Raw genomic sequence first — 22,399 nt, forward strand, 5'->3', positions numbered from 1 at the left:
TTTTGGGGGATCCTTAGACAGAATGTTCCCCAACCTTTTAGTTCCATTTTTTTGTGTATGTTTGAAATAACATGCATAAAATGGAGTTGTATTTCATTTACCAAAAATGTCAACAAGTGCAACAGATATAGCAAATTTTCCCCAATCATAATTTATTTTGTGATTTGGGTCACAATAGTTTGCAGTCTTTAAAAAAAAATGGGTAAAAAATGGGCTTGTAAGAAGTTTGGGAAACACTGGTGTGGTTTTCTCATGTTGTTTTCATACATGAACTGTGTGGGTTTGCCACTTACGTATAACGACAGCAGCAGGACGTTGTCTGGTTGAGACGTGTTCACAACAGCAGGAGGATGTGGGGGCTTGAGCTTGGACGAAGCAGGACACTTGCACTTTCACTCGCTGTGGATTCTTCTGAGTTTTCCCTGCTGTGTTCTCACTCACGAGAAGCTGGCAGAAGAATCTCCAGAGCGACTTCAGCGGACATTTGTGTTCACACATTCAGTCTCTCTGGAGAATCCCAAGAGTTCCGCACGTGTCTGGAGGCAGCATATTTCTCGGAAAGGCATACGACAAAATAAGAATAGCCACAATCAACGCAGCAGAAGCAGTGATATTTAATATCCTAACAATTCAAATAAGTATTACCTCCCACCGAGATTGCGGAGTGCTCTTTTATTAAAACGATTTTAAAATAAGAGAACCCTTTTGTTTAGGACGCACAGTCACACATTTTCACACCTTGTGCTCTATTATGGAAAATACATTGAGCTATTGAAATTTAGAGATAAAGGGGGCCTGCAGATATCCAACACATTGTGCAATGTGTACATAAATCGATAAGACATACAAGTGACAGGCACGCTTTAAGTTCTGATGTGATGTTTGCTCTAGTTATCAAGTATAACAAGATAATCAGGCGGTGTATTGTGCCGTACTACAGGGTCGATTTAGAAAAGGCACTCCGATGGGGAAAAGTGACAAACGCAGCAGTCATCTGGCCATGTTTAATATGACACCGATAAGAACATGGTCTGAAATGATAAAAGGTATGCCTGCTATGTCTATATTTAAAGCCAAAGGAGCCTCAGCTTGGGCAAATCAAGGGCTAAGCTTCCTTCAAATGCTGTTTGTGGCCACCAGTATCTGCAAACCTGGAAAAGATGAAGAAATAATGATAGACAGACCTAATAAAACCGAGTGCTGCCAAGAAAGAGAAATTCTTGGGCAGTCAGTTAGTTAGGAATGTGTACCCCGTGGAAGGTACTACCTCTGGTTTTGGACCAGTACGTGGAGAATTTATCCTCTCTGAATAATCTGTTACCAAGGTGGAGAACAAAACATGGACAACAACAGGTTTCTGCGTTTTTGTATAAAAGTGTAATTCACAGGTTTTAAATACAAACATTTTTGACAAATTGAAAGACAGTTTGACCTGAGTGCTCGACAATTAACATCAGCAGTAAAATAAACGGCTGTTTATTTGTGCCTCTGCTTCGGCTTTTGGTACCAGTCCGGAACTTGTTTATTGGTCTGTAAATGAGTTGGGGAGACAAAGAGAAAGGGGTAAGAAAAGGTAAGGTCAGAAAAGTCTTCGATGTGTGACAACAAATGGCTGCTGACTCTTTTATGATCCAAAGGAAATATGGTATTCTACGGCATATCTTTACTCGGGTGATTACACTGAAAACATTGAATGAAAACCAAGTGTCAAAAGCAATTTGTCATTTCGAGAGAAACTTTAGTGCCCCTTTGTGTGAACGTCTGTCTGGACAGGTTCAGGTGGTGTGACTCATACAAGGGTGTTACCAATATTAGTCACTTACAAATACAATGGGTTTGGGTTTGTTTGGCGACTCCTCCACTGCGGCCTTGTTGATACGCTTGGTCTGCTGTTTTCCTGCACCAAAGGTCGTGACGCTAGGTTTGGCTGTGTCCAGCAGGTCCAGAGAGTCTCCCTCTCCGGACTGCATTCTGATCAGGACCTGCTTCATCACGGCTAACTCCTGCACAACAACACCGCACGTACAATCTGAGATAAGCACAACAATAACTCAAACTCAAAGAAAAATAAATGGGTGAAAGTTTGGTAAACATGGCAACACATGGCAACACATGGCAATATATATATATATATATATATATATATATATATATGTACATACATATGTATATGTATACATACATATGCATGCACGCACACACACGCACACACACACGACAGAGGTTATGGGCTATGACATGATAATTTTCCCAAATGTGAGTATTGGTTGTATGTGTGTAATTCTAATTGAATTTTTTAAAATCAAAAGAAAACATATACATCTGGTGAAATGTCTGTCCGATGCCACAGTTGAACTCTTCCAAGACCAACTGAGGGAAAATTTGCAATAAGCTCGACAAGCCCAAGGGTCCGCAGTGGTGGTAGCAGGGCAGAGTTGGAGGACTCCGGGCCATTTCACGGTTCTATTTATCACTCCTGAGGACATGAGCCCCGGCATGTCACACACGCACGAGCACACACACGCACCCTGGTGGCATCCCAAACAGCCAGGCTAAGGAACAGCTGTCTGTGACAGGGCACATACTTCATACAGCAAACGGCTGGTTTAAGAGGGGGGGGTGTAGACTCCCACGTGTGTGCACATACGGGCACACGCAATCTTGGAGGAAACAGTGTAACACAGTGCAATAAAAAGCCTGTTTGTTTAAAGGTTTAAAAAAAAAAAGAAAAAAAAGAAAAGAAATTGCAACAATGCATCATCGGCCTCAAGGCGGTCTCAACCCAGCTCTCTTTCCTGTTAGTGGGTGAAGAGTCCAACTACAAATTCACTCTGATTATTTGTCATTATACAAGTAAGTACACAAAATATTTGTTGAGAATAAAATGTTGTAAAATGTATTTTTCAGGTTGTGGATAAAACAAAACAAGACAGATAAATACTGTCTGCGAGTTAAAGGAAACTGCACGGCCATTTGAAAGATAAGGTAAGCTAAGACGAAGATAGGATAACCTACAGTAAGATGAAATGAGATAAGATCAGATAAGATTAAGGAAAAGTAGTAAGGCACATAAGTAAATATTTTTTTATACACAATGACAGAATATATGGTATATAGATATTGTAAAGATACAGAAACAGTTGTTTTATATTTCATACACCACTTCAATGGAAAATAGTCTTTGGTTGCAGCTACAATGAAAATATTGTTGTTGTATTTTACTAAAATGGAGAACAGGGAAAAAAGTGACTGAAGCTTCTCCCAGATTCACAGGTTAGTGTTACGTTTTGTAATATTTTTTTCCAAACTAAATCTTGATTAACACAGAGGTATTTCTTACTAATATAGTAACTGAATATAGCTTTTACAGCTCCATAACATCACAGTGGATAATATCACATGTTAAAAGTAGGGTCACACCAGTTCATTGATTATTAATCACTGAACTTAAATCACTTAAAACAAATAAATAATAACTGTGACTTGATTTTTTTTGTTGTTAGATGTGATTAATCTGTAGTTAATTTGCTACTCTTTGGTTTGTAGACAAATCAAGACATTTAAGGATGTTTTTATGATTTTATGTCCCAATTTACAGATCATCACGTGTACCTCTTGATGGTTAAGGAGTCGCTCCAGATCGGCGGCCATGTTGTTCTTCACCTGCTGCAGACCATTCCGCTCTTTCCTCAGAGAACTGTGGTTCACACCAAAAAGATACAATGTGGAGGGTGTGGGAGTTTACAGAAGAAATATTACTGTTCTTATTGCAGGTTATAATGACTACGTTGTGATATTCTGAGTGAGTCTAGGGTAACTCACTGAACAAGTCAGTCCTGTCATATGCCACCTGCTTATGTAATTCCGTAAGGCAGGGTTTTGTGAAGGTTGTATAATTAGTGTAATGTATATTCTGTACAGTAAATGCCAATTGGCTTTTAGAATGAGTTCTGCCTTAAATGAGGGTCAGGTCTGGGTCAACTCAGCAGGTATGAATGTGTGGCATTCACACATAGGTGTCATGTAAAGGCACACGACTTAGACGTGTGTGTAATATATCTTACATACACACCCTCTGTTACTGTTATGTCTTTTTGTTGTTTTTTTTAAGTTGTATTATACAGAAATAAACTAGTAATCAATGCATTGGAATTCTTGGTTTGTGTCTCTATCCGGTGGAAAAACAATCCATGTAGAAAACAAAATAAAAAATGGATAAACTGAAAATTATGGACAGAAAATGACCTGAAACTAATATTTGAAATATTTTCAAATGGTTTTTGAGTGTAATTGCTGTATTACATAAGAAACTCAGTGATATGCACTGTTAAACACAACCACAGAAGAAATTTCAATGTCACTGTCAATCATGTGACGCATGAGAAGATAGTGTCAGGAGTGTTTTGTTATTTTTCTTCTTATTTTTTCTTTTTTTGCACTCCTACTTGCCCCAGGTGAGCGCTCGCTAGTTGTGAAGCAGCAAGAGAAAACCTGCAGTCTGTGCGTTTGCATATTACCCAGGTCAAAATGCAGATTGGGGACTAGCGACGATTTAGGTCAGAGCCAGGTCGCTCTACTGTACATGCATGTGCTCATGTCAAAAACGATCACTTCTTGTGCATAAACAAATGCGTGCAGGTTTGCACAACGGCAGAATGAGTAAGGTGTGTGATAAGGAGAGAGAGAGAAAGAGAGAGAGAGAGGATTACAAAAGTAAACAGGGCTGAAAAAACAGCAATGGGTGGGGAGGTATGGCCTGCTGCCAGGATGATTAACTTACAAGATACAGTATATAACCACAAAACAAAAGACTTAATGGTCTTCAATCAAGTAAAAGCTTGTGCGTTGATATTCTTTTATGTTCATGTGCTGAATAGAGACATGTGAGAATGTGCACTTCTGTTCATGTACCTCACGTCGTCCTCAAGCGACGAGACGCGTTCCTTCAGCGCGCCGATCTGTGCCTCCTTTTGTCGGGCGGTCTCGATCAGGTAGCTATAGGGCTGCTGCGTCTGCTCCAACAGACGATTGGCTGCCGACAACTGACAAAAGAAAAAAAAATGCATTTGCATGGCTGAGTCATTATAGGAACTATAACTTCCCCTGCACCACCCCTCACTCCCTCCCCCCCTCCTCCTCCAACACACACATTTAATAACACATCTCATGACTACATAGTTATTCACAGAGAAAACAGACAAAGACAAAGGTATTCTCATATAAATACTTAAGGCTTATGGAGGATCACTTGTTAACCTGAAAAAAACATACTGAACATGACAAAGCAGAGAATCCACTTTCCTCCGCGAACTTCAATCTTTTGGGACAAAGTAAGGATGGCACGATACCACTTCTTTGTGTCAATACCAATATCACAAACTCCAGTATCTGCCGATACCGATACCAGTCCGATTCAGTCATTTTAGACTATGAAGCTGTTAACAACATGTTTGTGCTGTTGCATGTTCCACCTGCAGCCGTTATTCACCAACTGTGTCACAAATATTCTTCTTCCATAAAGGAAAGAAATAAACAGCCCACAACATGACTCAGATCAAATGCTTCAGCTCATTTTTCTTTACATTTTATGTGCATAGTGAAGCATGCAACAGTTTTTTTCTGCTCTTTGCAACACTGTAATATGACATGGTACAAGTGTTTGTCCACTCCTCAACAGTCCAAAACTGTTCAGAGACTTTAAGCCAACCCCTGGAGGAACTCTTTGCATGGACATGTTAAGGCTAGTTAATAATATTGTCTCCGACACTAATCGTGCCCTGAACGGAGAATACAGATTGGAGACACATGGTTGCAACATTTACTAGGATCAGACTGACTCACTCGTGTGCATCGGTGAATCCTAAAATTAAACACCAATCCCAAGCTCAAGGGGAAACCTAACTGTTTTGTTTGATGTGATTTGGTTGTCTATTTTGCCGATATCTGTCGTAATTGTTCTGCAAATCTAATTATACAAGTCAAATTTCAGATTTAAATGCCTAATAATAAAGTATATTAAACATTTAGTCAATTAAAAATAACAGCAGTGAGACGTCAACATGAAAGTCGCCAATTCTAATATATCTTAGATCGGTGCTGAACCTTGCGTTCATTTGGAGCCGCATTGACAAAGACACAATTTTGCAAGAGCCACTAACGAAAAGCATCCCTTTCCTAATGGTGATATATTTTTACAGGATGAAAAAACATGATGTATAATGCAATACCTAAAAAACATATGTAAGTAAATATGTATGCAAATCTGAAACCTAACATTAGTCTGTTATCACTTTAGTTATTTTGTAGTTTTTTTAATGTAAACAAATTAAGCTTACATTTTTTACAGTATGTTGTCATGTGTCGTGTTGACATTTTGACGTTTGCTTTTATGTTAATTTTTAATAATTAAATACATATATTACTGCATGGAAAATGCCACTTTTCAAGAACCTGGAGGGTTTCAGACACGTCTCCAAATTGCAAACATAAAAAGGAAGAAATAAAGAAGAAAATGCAACACAAATTCAAAAACTTAACAACCTCCTCCTTGCCTTTGATGACATAAAAGCCCATTTACAGTGTTGTAACGATCCCTTACAAGAGTGCATGTTCTGTACCTGTATCTTGGTTAAACGTCTGTGAAACAATAGATAATGTTTGGGTGTTACACATTAAACCACTTTTACAGCCAGCAGTGAGCAGAACTGGCTGGGAGGGTAAGGAGAATAGTTAGTCAGGGAACCGGTGTGGGTGGTTAAGTGGTTAACACCCTTGCCCGTGCCAGTGAATGGGATGTATAATTGTTCACCCTTTCCTTTCATACTCGATGAATCATGAGGTGTTCAACATGAGTAGCAGTCAGTCATAGATGACAGTTGAATGGCCTATGGCTCATTAGGTCAAAGTCTGCCCAGCCTTCTCTCTCCTGTCTGCTCTCAGTGAGACTACAACAACAATAACAATAATAATAATAATACTATTAAAAAAAACAAAAAACAAGCACTAAACACACAAGCTCACGAGCTGAGGTGTCATTCTTAGAAGTAAAACTCACGTTGGATGATTTTTACAATCTTAGCACGAGTGTTAGACACGTGATGAAACATAGACACACACCTAAAATTAAAGTCTTAGTTGTTGCACATGCACACAGCGTGCAAATGCAACAAAAGCCTCAGTGATCGTTGCAGTCGGTGTGTTGTTGGTGGGGCGAGTGAAGAGCATGGCCGTCACAGTTTTTTGGCTCTGCTGACAAGTATGACAAGTGTGAAGACTTAAGATTTTCACTTTTCACATGCTGGGTCTGAGTTCTTAAACAAACTGTCAGTTTACTGACACGAGTTAAAAAGGCGGAAACTCAGCGTTGCCATTGTTAAAGACCTTTAGAAAAGTTTAGAATAGATCGCAGTATGTGGCACTCAACCGCACAAGCTGCTGAATTAGAATAAAATTGTCATTTTGTGGCCAATGTCTTCCTTTCAGAGAAATAAAAAAGCAACTCTCAGTCGTGTCATGACTGAGTCTCTCTTTGAGAACAATTACGTGTACTTTTGCTACTGACTCAGAAGAGCAGCTGTGTGTGAGAAAAGAAACGGAGAACGATCAAAGACGAGCTCCAGAGCTTAGCTCTGTGATAATAACTGTTATGTCATTAGAGAGAAGCAAAAGCCAGAAGAAATAAATCATTGTAACCTTTGATCGCAGTCACTATGATTTGAATGGCTACCTTTTTTGCTTTTGGTTTTACATTCACACTTACATTCACGTTGGTATGGGTTAGTTTACCTCCTCGGATATCCGTCCCGACTGTGACTCGTGTCTCTCCAGCTCTCTCCTCAGTGTCGTGTTCTGCCGCTCGAGCTGTAACACCCTGCGGGCCAGGTGAACGCTGCATGACAGCCACACAAACACAGTCGTGAAAATTCCAAAACATGATAACACAAACAAGTTTACACTAGCGTGTAATTTCCATGATGTTTGTGTAGTCATAGCAGAGGTTTATGGCTGCACACGCAGTACATGCTTTGAATCAAAGATTTGTGTGCGGAAAATATTAGAGGATTCTTCAACATGTCGATTCCTAATGAGAGTATAAAAAGACAATGAGGGTGACAGTGGAGCCACAACAATTATTATAGGGCTGCAACTTGCGATTATTTTCATAATCGTTTCAGATTAATCGATTATTTACATAAGAGATTAATAATCGATTAATCTCTCAATTATTTTCTTGATGAATCAAATAGTTTTGTCCATAAAATACTGATCAGTGTTTCTCAAACCTAGAAAGGATGATGTTCTCAAATGTCTTGTTTTGTCCAAAATCTATTCTAAACTATAAATTATTTGTTATATGGAGCACAGAAATCAGAAAATATTCACATTTAAGCTGTTTGTTTTAATTCCTTAAAAACACTCATACCGTTTTATCGATTACTAAATCGATTAATTTATTAATCTATTAAAAATCGATTAATCGAATAATTGTTTCAGCCCTAAAACAATGACTGGTTTTTTTCACAAGTTTAGGGGCCAATCAACAAATCAATTCAGCCAGAAAATAATACACGGATAACATACAGCATGCCATAATAATACAATGTGAAAGGTAGAAGAGAAAGCACTCAAGAGAGTGCAAACGTCCACTAAGGCTGCTCAGTTATTGCACAAAGTAAACAAGTCTTGTTTTTGTTTTTCTTCAAAATCCAATCATTTCTTCCTTGGGCCATAATTTACATCAAGAATATTTGATAAAAATCCATCCTTTTATTTTATTTTGTGAGTTCTGCTGCTCACTGACACACAAACAAACAGACAAACACGGATAAAAACAAAACCTAAGGAGAGACAGCAGAAGAATTAAAGCCGACATGAATTTTGTTGAGAAAAATCCATGTGTAAAATATTAACACAACATGCTGTGTCTATAGCAAACCAATTCCAATTCTCTTTTTTTTTTTTTACAGACCCCGCAGACTATTATTAAGGCACACAGTTTTCCTACCTGCTCATTAAACATACAGTACATGGTGCAGGGCAGACGAAGAATGGGAGTGAAAGAGGCTCCATTCACCCTATCACAAGTTTTTGAAGCTGCTATTTTAAGTTATAAGTGTTGCATTAAAAATATACAAGAAACCATGCAAATTAAATGACTGAAAGGTTGATTTGTTTAGCTTACAAAAAATAAAACATTCTTCTTTTTATGACATCTCCCGTTGCATGATCTCATATTTGAAATAAATCATGTGCTGTACCTCTGCTTTAGTCTTCTTTTGGCCGTTGTGGGAACATTGGCTCCATAGCCATATGAGAACAAAACTCTCTCTGCCTCCTCTTCGTCCTCAACTGGAGACAAACAAACGTAAACAACAAGTCTTTATATAACTCCATGACCAATTTGATAACCATATTCTGTTCTTTCAGAATTTTTGAAGGGATCACCAAGTAAAAACTAGTCTAAAACTACACATTAACATTGTCATCTCATATGTTGCTCTCTGTTGAAACTGCAGAGAGCAACAAACAGAGGGGACTCCTCTTATTCCATTCTTTCCTAAGCACATCATCAACATGAAAGTTATAAACACTGCTGCAGAAACATGACAGCACAAGATGGTGGCATCTATAAAGCAAGCCAATGCTTAAAGTAGACAGGGCTTATTCTAAGGCTATGAAAATCAAACAAATGATTTTTAAAAATGATTATACATATATGCAAACATACTTATGGGTTGTATGTTCAATGTATGCCAATTACCCCACCTGAATATCACACACAAGACATTTTAGACTTTAAAAATGAAAGAAAAGTCCTGTTCCATCAAATTTCTCAAGGTCCCTTGATCACACTTTCAAAGCAACAAATGATTTTCCTTACATCTCGACTTGTATCACACACGTTTTTAAAGCCCTGGTGATGTCCATGACATGTGTACAGTATCTGTTTTCCTTGTTTGTTTGTTGTTCTATTGTAACGTCATGGGCTTGAGCAAGGTAGCATTACATGCTTACTCTCAGCAGCCTGCATTGTGACTTGATCTAACTCCTGCTCCAGTTTTTCGTATGTCTCCAGGCGAGAAGCCTGCTCGGCATTCCGAGCTTGCAGCTCCGCGACCCGCTTGTCTGATGACGTCTGCAGCCTGTAAAACTCCTGAGTGAGGAGCTGAGAGAGGGAGAGGGAGAGAGGGAGAGAGAGATACAAGAAGAAGAAGAGTAGCTTTTCAACTTGAACAAAATATTCTCCAGGGAAATAAAGTTACTGTCAGTTATTGCACTGTATTATTGTAGTACAGTTCTGTATAGGGCTGCAGCGATAATTTTAATAGTTGTTTAATTGGTTGAGTACTTCTTTTTTTTTATTAATAATAAGCTCTCTGATCATTCAGCTTCTCAAATGTGAATATTTCCTGGTATTCTTTGTTCTATAGAACGATCAAATCAGTGAAACTGAATAATTCTGGTTTGTGGGGAAAAAACATGACATTTGAAATAATTTCATTTCAAGGTTTGGGAAACATTAATTTATTTTGGACCTAATAACTGAGGATTAATCAAGAAAATATTCAATGAACATAATCGTTACTTGCGGTCCTAGTACCAGCACATTCTGTCTTTTCTAATGAAATGATGGATAAAAGATTATAATCTAATCTGTATCTGTATAGATCTGAAACAATTACTCAATTACAATTACTTAGCAAATTAATCAATAACTAAAGTAATCGTCAACTATTTTGATAATCGATTCATTGGTTTGAAGCTTTTTTCATGATTAAAACCAGATTTCTGGTTGTTTCAGCTTCTTAAATGTGAATATTTTCCACGTAATAAAGAAATAATTTAAACTGAATCATTTTGGTTCGTGACAAAACAAGACATTTGAGAACATCATAATTTCCAGGTTTGACAAACACTGATCAACGTTTTCTGATATTTTATGGACCAGGCGATTAATCGAGAAAATAATCAACAGATGAATCGATTATTTCATTCAAGTGTCATTTATCAACTAAAACCAAATTGTTGGTTTTTTTTTTTTACGATTTGTCCTCCAGAGTAACTGTTATGGTAAATATAGAAATGTTTTCCTACAAAGCATTTTGCGATTCACTGTTTCTCATTTTCCCACACTGACAAAGACAGAGAAGCTAAAAAAAGAAGAAGAAAAAGTCCATGAAAGGAAGAACTGGAACAAAATGAAAGCTGAGCAACAAACTAAGATGCCAACAGTTGAACTGTTCACTTGCTTGTAAGGAACGAAAAATGCGCAAGTGTGTGCAACGCATCACTGAATCACGTACATAGTGTTTGTCGCTCAGTTAAGCAGGACAGGGTTCAATAAAGGTGAGGAAATGGACCTGATCTTGGTTCATTAATACATCAATAATAATGTGTAGGTTTGGGACTAAGGACAGAGACAGTAATGGAGCCACAGTACAGAAAGAAAGAGCAAAAAAGACATAATTCTAAGCAAAACAAATCTTTAAAGGCTATGAGTTTTGATTTGGTTGCTTTCATTCATGTGATATTTGCAGCAAGTATTTTACTTACTGCCGATTCTGGCTTTCATAATGTTGGTGAAGAGTACAACAGAACATCAAGACTGAGATTTATGAAACATTCTAGAAACAACAACCCGTCAATGCAAGCATAAGAATGAGGAATGAACGAATGTGTAACACATGACACAGGACTTTAAGCCTGATTACAAACAGTTGACGGAGAATAGGTGACTATAATCATTAATACAATTTGTCCTTTAGGGCTACAAATACCTTTATTTTCATATACTTTCTTGTTGAATCAGTCCGTTGTTAGGGCCATAAAATGATCATCTGTGTTTCCCCAACTCTCTAAATAGTGAAGATCTAAAACGTCTCTTTTCGTCCACAAAGTAAAATTATTATTTTTTGATTCTTTTTTCTTCAAATATTCACATTTATGAAGCTGAAAAACCAGAGAGCCTGTTTTAATTAGTCTAAAAACATACAAACTAACTAAACTGCACCTGGACAACAGGATTGAAGAGTTTGCTTTTGTAAACGTTTTCATGTCATTATCATCATAATACGTTTTACTGTAATTTATTTGATAATGTGGCAAAAGGAGGATTTGTATTTGGCATATCTGCTAATCCTTCTACATTAGTGCTTCTGCTTCCCAAACAAGGGGTCGGCATTAAAGAGCTGATTATGACAGATTAGTGACAGTATCAGTTGCAGCAGTTTATTCTGCAGCACCACAGGACACTTTACAAATCAGTATCCTTTGTTGTACTCAATCAGCTCCAGGGATAACGGGAGTTGCAACAGTCTGTCGCTGTTATTTCAGTGGGTCTTTGAAATCCCTCGTTCACCTCCATCATTATTTATTCCAAATTAATTGGAAACTGGGCAGGACTTGTAACTGGGTATATGCAACAATCCTTTTTTTGGTTTATTTTAGGAGTACCTCCAGTTTCTTCTGCTGTTTCTCACACTCCACCTGACACTGTGCCAGAGACTTCGCCGTCTCCTCCTTGACCATCTGAGCACGTTCGGCTTCGAAGGAGTGCAGCTTGGCCTGGTTTGAGAGCTCGGCTACCCGGCTGTCAGTTCCCAGCTGGAGATGACGGTACCTGCGTGGACGGAGACACAAACACAGGCACATTACACACCTCGGTGAATGTGAATGCTAGTCAGTTCCTTGAAAAGACAAAAAAAAGAAATGAGTAAGTGTGAGCTCATTTGTTTTGGTGCAGACAGAGATGTGGACAGTAAACTCCTGGCTAAGCTCAGACATGTACCTGGCACATGATGCAACGTTGTCCTTCATAGGAATATAATCGCATTCTAGTGATAATCTACACAATGACATGTTTGTTTTGACAGTGTTCTGCCTTGCGCAATAATCATTTGGGGGGAAGTTTGCATGTTTGCTAAGTGCTAAGAGGCTCGATATCTACAGCATGACACCAAATCACACAAGAGCTACGCCAGGCCTTAAATCATCTGGTGACAGAAGAATATTTGTCAATGTTGCTCGCAGCAAAGTTTGGTCTCATTTGATCATCCATGATTCTACCTGGCAGCTGGAGGAAGATGTTTCTTATTAAGTGGGTAGCAACTCTCAGATGATACAGATGATACTGTCAAAGCCTCGTCACAAAAATGCGTGCGAGTGAGAAAGCTCACACAAAACATGACACGGAGACAGTTTGCCAAGAGCACAACAATATAATAGGCTTATAATTTTGATTAGAGATAGTTTTATGATAATTTACTGCTTGCCTCATATTAAATTGAGGATATTTGGGGTTTCAACGGTTGGTTGGATGTTAGCAAAGCAACATGAAAACCTTTTAAAGACATTTTATAGAGTAAAAATTAACTTAATCAGTATAATTGTGTGAGCCGTGTGTGCTTCTTCAGGCAGAGTTCAAACACAAACACACACAGAGGCTCTGTCCCACTGTAGATGTTCTCTGGATAATATTAATAACTCTCGATTACAGCTGACCTGATAGAATTTCATCATCCATAGAGCGCAGGCCTTAGCTGTGTGCTCACAGTGACAGACGTGTACACATGGCCGGCATATTACGCCTTCGTTCATGAATGGCCACCGCAATCTAGATTCAAAGAGGCAAAACGTCCCTAAGAGAGTGAAAATGTTTTTTTCTCTCCTCTTAAATAGCAATTTTAGTTCCCAGTAGAAATTCCATGGGGACATGTTTTTGTCCACGACAAAGTTGAACATGGAAAACTGTATTCAATACTTTGTTGAGGAGATGATTGCCATAACTGGCATTCTGAAACGGAGCACTGAGATTCAAGCCGGTTCTCTACGCTATGATCATCTGACGCCATTTCAAGCTTGTCTGCTTCATTCTTTGCCCCAAAAATAGGGACGTGCGTGGGGTTAGGTGTTAAGGGCTTGTGGCTAGCATCTGTCGTTGCTGGCCTGTGATGCGACGCAGCGAGGCAACGTGATCGCTGCAAAGAGACGGGGAGAGAGAGAGAGAGAGAGAGAGAGAGAGAGAGAGAGAGAGAGGGAGAGTGACGTGCATGTGTGTGTTTGTCTGCATGTGTGGAAATTCCAACAGCTGGTGGTTTGGATCTGGAGAAATGACTGGCATGTAGTAGTAACGCAGGACAGGGACACTACGACTACTACTACTGCGGCTGCTGTTGCTGCATGTCTACATGTGTGAGTGTGTGTGTGTGTGTGCACATTCGTTACCTCTTCAGGAGCTTTTCTGCACTGAGCTAGTCAGGACCAGTATAGTCCCCTGTGGAGACCAACATCTGGTCCTTGGTTAGGTTTAAGGCTACGATTTGAATTTTGGGCTTTAGATTAATTTTAGATTAGGCTGTTTAACTTAATGGAACTCAAAACAATTACTCGTTGAATCGACTATTAATCAATTACTAAATGGATCGTCAACTATAGTGACAATCAATTCATCGGTTTGAGTGTTTTTTGAAGAATTAAAACAATTTTTCAGCTTCGTAGATGTCAAAATGTCCTGGTTTATTTTCTCCACATATTAAAGAAATCAAAGAAAATATTGTTTATGAAAATAATCATTAGTTGCAGCCCCAATCAAATCTATTTATCATAAATCGATAGTCACTGATTTGTGTGTGTGTGTGCGCGCGTTTGCCTAACACACATAACTTGATACATACCAGCATGTATGCAGGAGAAATACAGTACAAAAACAGTGTTTACCATATATTCCATTTGTGTACATAGTGTTTATATTCACAATATGCATTTATATGTATTTATATTCTGATTCTATTCCATTTGTATTTATTCATTTCCCTTTTATTACTGATAAACCTCATTAAAAACGTACTTAGGTATGTGATGATCATATGTGAAAAACTTACTTAGGTATGTGATGATCACATAATATTGTCAAGCTCATTTCTAAGTTAAATGCGAGTATGATAGCTGAATCTGTCTGTTTTCGTATAGCATTGTTTGCAGAAGAGATGTATGTGTGATATTTGCATGTGTGTTTCTGTGTAAGTCACAGTTTATGTGCAAAATTTGAAACTTTCTACATGACCATGACCCAGAGGCACCAAGAGGACATGAATAAATAAATAAATGCAACAACAAAAAAATACACAAGGTCTTACTATGGAATTGCAACTCATTTCACTTTAAACTGTCAGCCTGAGTTCAATAAGAACCTCTCCTTTGCATTCTACTTTCACTGAAAGTATTTTACTCCCACCAAGTAGGCCAGTAAGACCAGCTCGTACTAAACTGACCTCTGACTTATAATATGTAACCTTTGGACGGCTCTTAAAAACATGTCCATGTGCTCTTAAGTAAGAGCTGGTAAACAACAACTACAACAGTCCCACTGCACCCAGTGACAGCCTGCGACGGGCTCACACATCAGCAAGAGGCATTTCTGCTGACGGTAAGTGAGCGTGATCTTACGTGACCCATAAATCTAATTGTACGTTTAAAAATGTTGTCACTAATGAGTGCGGTGATTATGTTCAATTTATGCGGTGCGCTATTTTGGCTCAGGACAAACGCAAAAAGTGCTTCCAATTGATGTTTGGCCAACAAAGACAAGGGATTGATTGAAAATAATGGGATGATATACAGGTAAAATCTGTTCCAGTTGGCTCGTGACAGTTTAACCGTTGGTCACCTCAGGTGAACTCCGTTTACTTTCCACTGTAAATGAGTATTAACAGTGACTCGCCAAGAGTCGTGTAAATGCAGAGTTCGCTCACTTCTCCCTTTCCCTTAAACTTAAGTGGGCCTCGTACACCAGAAAGACTGATGTTCTCGGAACATTTGAGCAGTGACTTTCATTTCAAAATGCACAATCTGTTGTGTTTTCCCAGTAGGTGAGTCTTTACTTGGGTGTGTTTTCCAATAAATGACTTATTCTAAGGCTCCAAAAAATGCAAAGAAAATTATACACCGAGTGTGATTCACGGTCTGGGACCTATCTATGCAGAGTTTGCATGTTCTCCCACATGTCTGCGTGGGTTTTCCTCCGGGCTCAGATCAACTCCTCCATTTGACCTCGCAAATTTCAGTTGTATAATGACAATATCCTTTCATTGGATCTTTAAGTGCAGCAGATGTATGTGGGGGGGGGGGCTTACACTTGGGAGTGTTTAACTCCCTGAGGACCACCAGTGCTGCTGAACACAGTGTTTGCTTTAATGCTACATCGCCAGTGGTCATGCTCCACTGATGACACAATCCTGCTTGATGATTCAAACACTATTGTATCCAAGAGCTTTGGGCTCAAGGTGGACTTAACGTTGACTGAACGTGCTTGTTATTAAAAACAGTAGCTTTTAGTGGTGTTGTTTCCTGTTGTTACATGTTTTATACATTACACTGCATTTATCTGACAAGTTACTGACTAGATGCTTTGCCACTTCAGATTAATGTAAGACACGCTCCCAAGCCATGTATTATGTACTGCTTTAAGTGCTTGTTAAAACAAATATCCAAATCAGCCAATCACAGAGCAGCAACTTCAGTGCATTTAGGTTGATACCAGATGGGCTGGTCTGAGTATTTAATAAACTGCTGATCTACGGGGATTTTCACACACAACCATCTCTAGAGACAAAAGGTCGGAAAAAAGACTAAAAAATATCCAGTGGGCTGCAGTTCTCTGGGCCAAATGCCTTGCTGTGATGCCAGATCTTAGAGGAAAACAGCGAGACTGGTGCAGGTTGTTGGATGCAACCATAAGTCAAAGAAGCACTCATTACAAGCCAGGTGTGCAGATGATGGGCTACAGTGCAGGAAGACCACATCGGCTGTCACATTAGTAGGTGGCCAGTGTACCTAATAAAGTGGCATTTAAGCGAATTATCTGCAATAAACAGTGATACTGCTGCACTACTCAGCAGTACTGCATAATGAGGTAAAACAACTTCATCAGAAGCAGCAATTAAGGGAATATTAAAGATCACAATAAAACGATCTAATTATATAACTTTGGCCTTGGTATGTTAAGCACTTTGTACTGTAATTTATGAAAAATGCCATACATGTAATGTTCGATTGTTTGATTGGATTTCGGTCACTGTCTCAATAAAGTACAATGAAGTTTAGCAGCCATAAAGGAAAAAGCATAAAAGAAAGAAGAAAAGAGGAATAAATAAACTATGGACTGGACACCTGTATCGAGTTATACCATGTGTGTGATGGATGGTAAAACTCACTGTTCCAGCAGCTGATCGTATCTGGACTGAGTCTCTCTCTCAGCTGCCACAGCTCTGTCTTTCTCCAGCACTGCATCGTCTCTGGCCTCACGCAGATTCCTGGTAAAACAAAAACGCACGCAGACCGTTAAAAGGATGCTCTCAACACTTGTGCAGAGGGTTCTGCTTGTGTTGTGCTGTAAATATAAAACACATCTTTGTTGTTTTAAGGTTATGTCGGTATTTGCCTTTATTTTGGTGATACTGGAAAGATTACTTGATTAATCGATAAATAAATTAATCGCCAAAGATCTTGATAATCAATTAATTAATCGGTTTTAATGTTTTTTCAATAATTACTCCAACTTTGCAGCTTCTTAAATGTTTTGGTTTGTGGACAAAAGCAGACATTTGAGAAAGTCATCATTTTGAGGTTTGGGAAACATGGAATCAAATAATCGACAGATTAACCGATCATGAAAATAATAATTTATTTATACAGTAATTATTTAAGATGTACTGTATTTTTACTACTTGCTAAATCCTCTTGCATGTAAAATATTACCTCATGATTTCAGACAAGCAAACAAATAAAGACATTTTAATACACATCATTAATAAAATTGGCCTATTCCTTTGGTTTAAATAGCCCTGATATTTACACGTGTTTCTTCAGTCAGATTTAAATGGTGAAGGTACCTGTTCTCTCTCTCGTACATCTCCCTGGAGGTTCTCTGCAGGTTGTCAATCTCCTGATGGGTTTTCAGCCTGATGTTCTCCAACTCCTCTCTTAACTTGTTCTCATACTCCATCTTATAGTGGTCTCTGTAGCAGAAAGAAGGAGAGTTAATTAAATGAAGTGCCTTGTACAATTTCTTGTTACAAGTCAGATCGTTTTGCTGGCAGATGAAATCACTTATACCAAAAGTGGGTGATTTTCTACAGAAGTTAGAGCTTATAAAGATTAGATGAGAACAATGAGTGAAGAGCCTGACCTGGATGCTACATATTTTTCATAGGTGTCCTCCCTGGCCCTCTTGGTGTCTTCTAATTGCACCTGTGACATAGAGACAGGAAGTGAAAGTTACGTTAGAGGCCTTCATCCTATTACTTTGGAGTTAGATGATCCTCCAAGCTGATCTTTGAGGACCTGAAGTCTTTCTAGGCGGTCCTCTTCATGTGCACAGCGGACATTTAGCTCCATGTTCTGCCTATGGAGGTAGTCCTTGTCTTTCTCTAGTAAAGTCACTGTCTGCTGCAATGTTGCCACCTGGTGGAAAAGTATGGGACAAATTAAAGAAATGATGACAGCACACAGCAAACATGAATTCAGTGAGAATCCTGAAGATGAAACATGTTGTCAGTGTGTGCTCGAGACTTGTGAAGCACCTCTTTACTGAGTGAGTCCCTTTCTCTGGTCACTGCAGTGTGAGTCAGGTCCAGTGTTTCAAATCTCCTCTTTAACTCCCTCAGCTCTCGTTCAAAGCTGTCACAATCTCTGTAAATAGCAGAGAGAAAGGGGTTAAGTCACAACTTAAATATCCACATCATGAACATGGAGGAGTAATAGAATTCATTAATCTACTGAGTGAGTTTCATCCATTTACAGTATCCAGAATTTATTCTTCAGTGCTTTGACATTCTGATAACTGTTGCTTGACAAAACTTAAAGAGCCACAAAAGGGTCCACATGTCTCCATGGAAACCATAAACCTTCAGCCAGTTCTGTTCCTTGTTTATTTTAAGGCCTTGATATCAAGATCAGTATCCTTCTGTAAGCTTGTTTATTGTATGTTCTCACTACGTTTAGTCAATTTAGGAGAAAGAAGGTTTTAAAACTTTAAAACTACTGAGAGGAACAAGAAAGGGAGGTGGTCCATTTCAGCGTCCGCTGAAACAAACAGGGAGATTTATTTTTTTCCTTTTTTATGACTGTGTTCATGACCTAAGAAAATCCAACAGGTGCAAGACATGAGAGGAAAATGTTGAGCAACAGGTTTGTCAATCGAAAAGAAGAAATCTATATATCTCTGGTTCTCTCATACTATCACACATGCACCGTTTGATGTTCGGGTAGTTGACGAGGCGGTAGTCTCCTTCCTGGATCTGCTGCTTGGTATCAGCCAGTTCCAGTGTCAGTCTCTGGCTCCTCAACTCCAGCTCAGCACGCAGTCGCCGCTCCTCCTCGTAGCTCTGCAGATACGCATACACGTTTACAGACTTCATATGACAGGGACACTGCGCCAATTTCAAGCTGGCTTTTAATGAAAATTATGCTTTTATATCTTCGAATGTGACGACTTGTGATTTTAACGGTAAAGCATCTTCGGACTCTTCAAAATCTTATTTTTTATTAATACCATACTTGTTTAAAACACTTCCAGGAGCATTGTAGCTTGTAGTGTCATACAGATGCAGCAGACACTCTCCTTGCAAACATCTCATCGTTGTCCTGAAATGACCTTGAGTTAATGACTAAATTGCATGCTCAGTGGTATCAGGAAACAAGCATCTGTTCAGTAACAACTTCAAAATGAAGTGTTATGGCATTGTTACTTGTCACTTGTTTGGTCTTGTACCACAAACACATTCCTTATATGTCAGTACACCTACACACAGCAGCCCGGGGCTGGTTACAGGCTACATTTGCCAGATTCTGACCCTGCCTCCAGATGAATCATCATTCATTGTCTCATTTCATCACAGACTCCTCTGATCTGTAACCAACTTACACAGACACTAAATAATGAATATTGACAGGATGGAAGACAATGATGCACAGGTGGCGCAATCAGTGTTAAAAGTAACAGTCTATGAATTTTAACCTCATAAATAAAAATGACAGCGGTTGACACCGAGTATTAGAGGTGTGAAAAGAAATCAATTAATGTAATAATTGTGATGCTTATCCTCAAGATTTTAAATCAATTAGACCCCATGGTTCTCAAATTCTGGCATGTGTACCACCAGTGGTACGTGAGCTCCCTCTGGTGGTACTTGGAGGAAAAATCACAAATACTGTTCTATGTGATCAAAGTGGAACTGATGATTTTGACTGGAATTCATTGAAAATTAAACAAAATAATAATACTAATAATGATAATAATTTGAAATTATAATAAGAGTCACCTTATCTCTCGCTCCATCTCCATCTAATTTTACTATACCAGTATGTGAAGTATTAGTGAGGAAGAGGAGGATGATGAGAGATCTTATCGGGAATAAATCTGCCTCCTGTGAAAAGTCTGTAGCTGACTTTGCTCGGCCTATTTACACCACTGTATTTTAACGTTGGTGATAATGGTGTTACTTCAAGACGTCAATATTTTCTCAGGTGGTACTTGACATAAAAATTTGAGAACCACTGGATTAGAAGCTTCCAAAAATCAATTTTATTTATTTTTTAATAAAAATTCTCCAGTAGTAATTAGGTTAGAGTAAGTCACCAGGAAATTAATGTAAGTAATTGCAATGTCCTCTGGAGTCATGGAAACCAGTGTGTGTGTATGTGTGGGTGTGTGTGTTTGGTACCTCCATCAAAGCCTTCATCTGACTTCTGTGTGTGACCAGCTCTTCAGACAAACTGCCCTTCTTAACACTGAGCTCTGCCAGCTGAGCCCGGAGAGGAGTCACCACCTCATAGAAACGCATCTAGAGACACATATTACACAAAAAAGAAAATTCACCATGCTCCCTGAGCACTGAGCTTTCTGGTTACAATCAGGAAGAGAATCACCACACTTACAGCTACGTATTCCTGTATGGAGATAGTGTCTTCAGGGAGGTCACGGAGCTCCTGGTACTTGTCCTGGGAGATTTCCAGATCCCTGAGAGACTTCCGCAGCTCTCCAGCCTTTTCACACAGCTGTCGGTTTGTCTCCTCCAGCTGCTGCTGCTTGAGCAGAAGGGTCTCCATCTCCTGCTTCCGCAGAGCCTGCTCCCTTCTATAGAAGACAGGCCTTTTATTTTATTTTTCAGTTTCTTAAATGTGAATAAGGTTGTTTTGTTCCATATAACAAAGTCATCATTAAAACTGAATCACTAGGCATTTGAGAATGTCATAATTTCTCCACCGTCCACCTTTCTTACTGTACCTGCTTTCTTCCTGAGCGAGTTTCAGCTGGCTGTCCAGTCTCAGGGCCAACACTTGTTTCTGATGTATGGTGTCATTCAGCTTCTCCTCCATCTCATCAATCTGAAACAGACATGCAACGATCACAGACACAGACAAATTACTGCTGTAATAATAACTCTGCCACACAAGCCTGTGATTCCTTCAAGGATAATGAAAGTCACAGGTTAATAATTTTGTCACATAACTCTTATCAGATCTTCTGTTTACTTTGTACATCTATTATTATATTCTAGTTCACTCGTATCCATTCGTATATCTTCTTATTAGTTTTATTCATTTACTGAATTACCATTATTTCTTTTATTATCAATACTCACATCATCTATAGTTGCCGTTTGTAATGTTGCATTTTTCAACATTTTCTGACAGTATAGGGACCAAACAAGTGCTTGATTAATCAAGATAATAATCGTTAGTTGCAGCCCTATCTATATTATTATTCCTCTGGGTCAGACTGAATATCCCCCTCACCTTGGACATGTGGTCGGCCTTCATGTTGTCTATGGTGAGATTTTTCTGAGACAGCTCGATCTTCAGTAGCTGGACGCTGTACAGCAGCTCTTTCCTCTCCAACAGCTGACGGGTCGGCTTCTGGGAGCCGCCCCGCTGCTCGTCGGACGAGGACACATCCTCGGTGGTGGGCACGGTCGTCTCCAGGCTGATGTCCTCAGACTCGGGCTCCAGCGAGGTGGAAGCATTGGCCGCTGCCGTCTTCAGCTGATACTTCTTGGGAGGCATTCTTGACGCTATACCTCCTGTTTCTGTCGCTAACGTTTAGCTACACACACATGCAGCGGTTTGTTGGCAGAGAAACGCCAACAAACCACTAACCACTATGTATGCCTCTTTCGTTTAAAAACAAAACCTTTTTACTTTATTAAAAAGGGGGATAGGTAAAATACTCTTTAAACAGCATACCCGCTACTTACGGGGAGCTGATAACCGCACACACGGGGAATTGTTTTCGTTTTCAAGGGTCCCGCTCCGAGCCGCCTGCTAACCGCCACTGTTTCAAGTATTGGTGCTTTTAGCTACAGCGCCCTCTGTAGAAAATGACGTGTAACACCACCAACGT

At 39.1% G+C, this 22,399-nt stretch overlaps 1 protein-coding gene across 1 annotated transcript; it reads right to left on the reverse strand.

Annotated features, from left to right (window-relative positions):
* Positions 1 to 1,354: 1,354 nt before the first annotated feature.
* Positions 1,355 to 22,362, reverse strand: LOC122779541 (progesterone-induced-blocking factor 1-like). Its single transcript, XM_044042011.1, has 18 exons — positions 21,796 to 22,362; positions 21,284 to 21,384; positions 20,935 to 21,133; positions 20,721 to 20,840; positions 19,249 to 19,382; positions 18,579 to 18,687; positions 18,340 to 18,459; positions 18,185 to 18,246; positions 17,889 to 18,014; positions 17,211 to 17,309; positions 12,454 to 12,619; positions 10,015 to 10,165; positions 9,258 to 9,348; positions 7,786 to 7,888; positions 4,912 to 5,042; positions 3,613 to 3,697; positions 1,824 to 2,003; positions 1,355 to 1,530 (listed from the first exon to the last, which is right to left on the reverse strand). Exons 1-18 carry the CDS (start codon positions 22,060 to 22,062, stop codon positions 1,477 to 1,479), a joined length of 2,298 nt encoding a protein of 765 aa, XP_043897946.1. The 5' UTR covers positions 22,063 to 22,362; the 3' UTR covers positions 1,355 to 1,476.
* Positions 22,363 to 22,399: the final 37 nt, after the last annotated feature.

The sequence above is a fragment of the Solea senegalensis genome, linkage group LG1 (genome assembly GCF_019176455.1).
Source record: "Solea senegalensis isolate Sse05_10M linkage group LG1, IFAPA_SoseM_1, whole genome shotgun sequence".
Lineage (NCBI taxonomy): Eukaryota > Metazoa > Chordata > Actinopteri > Pleuronectiformes > Soleidae > Solea > Solea senegalensis.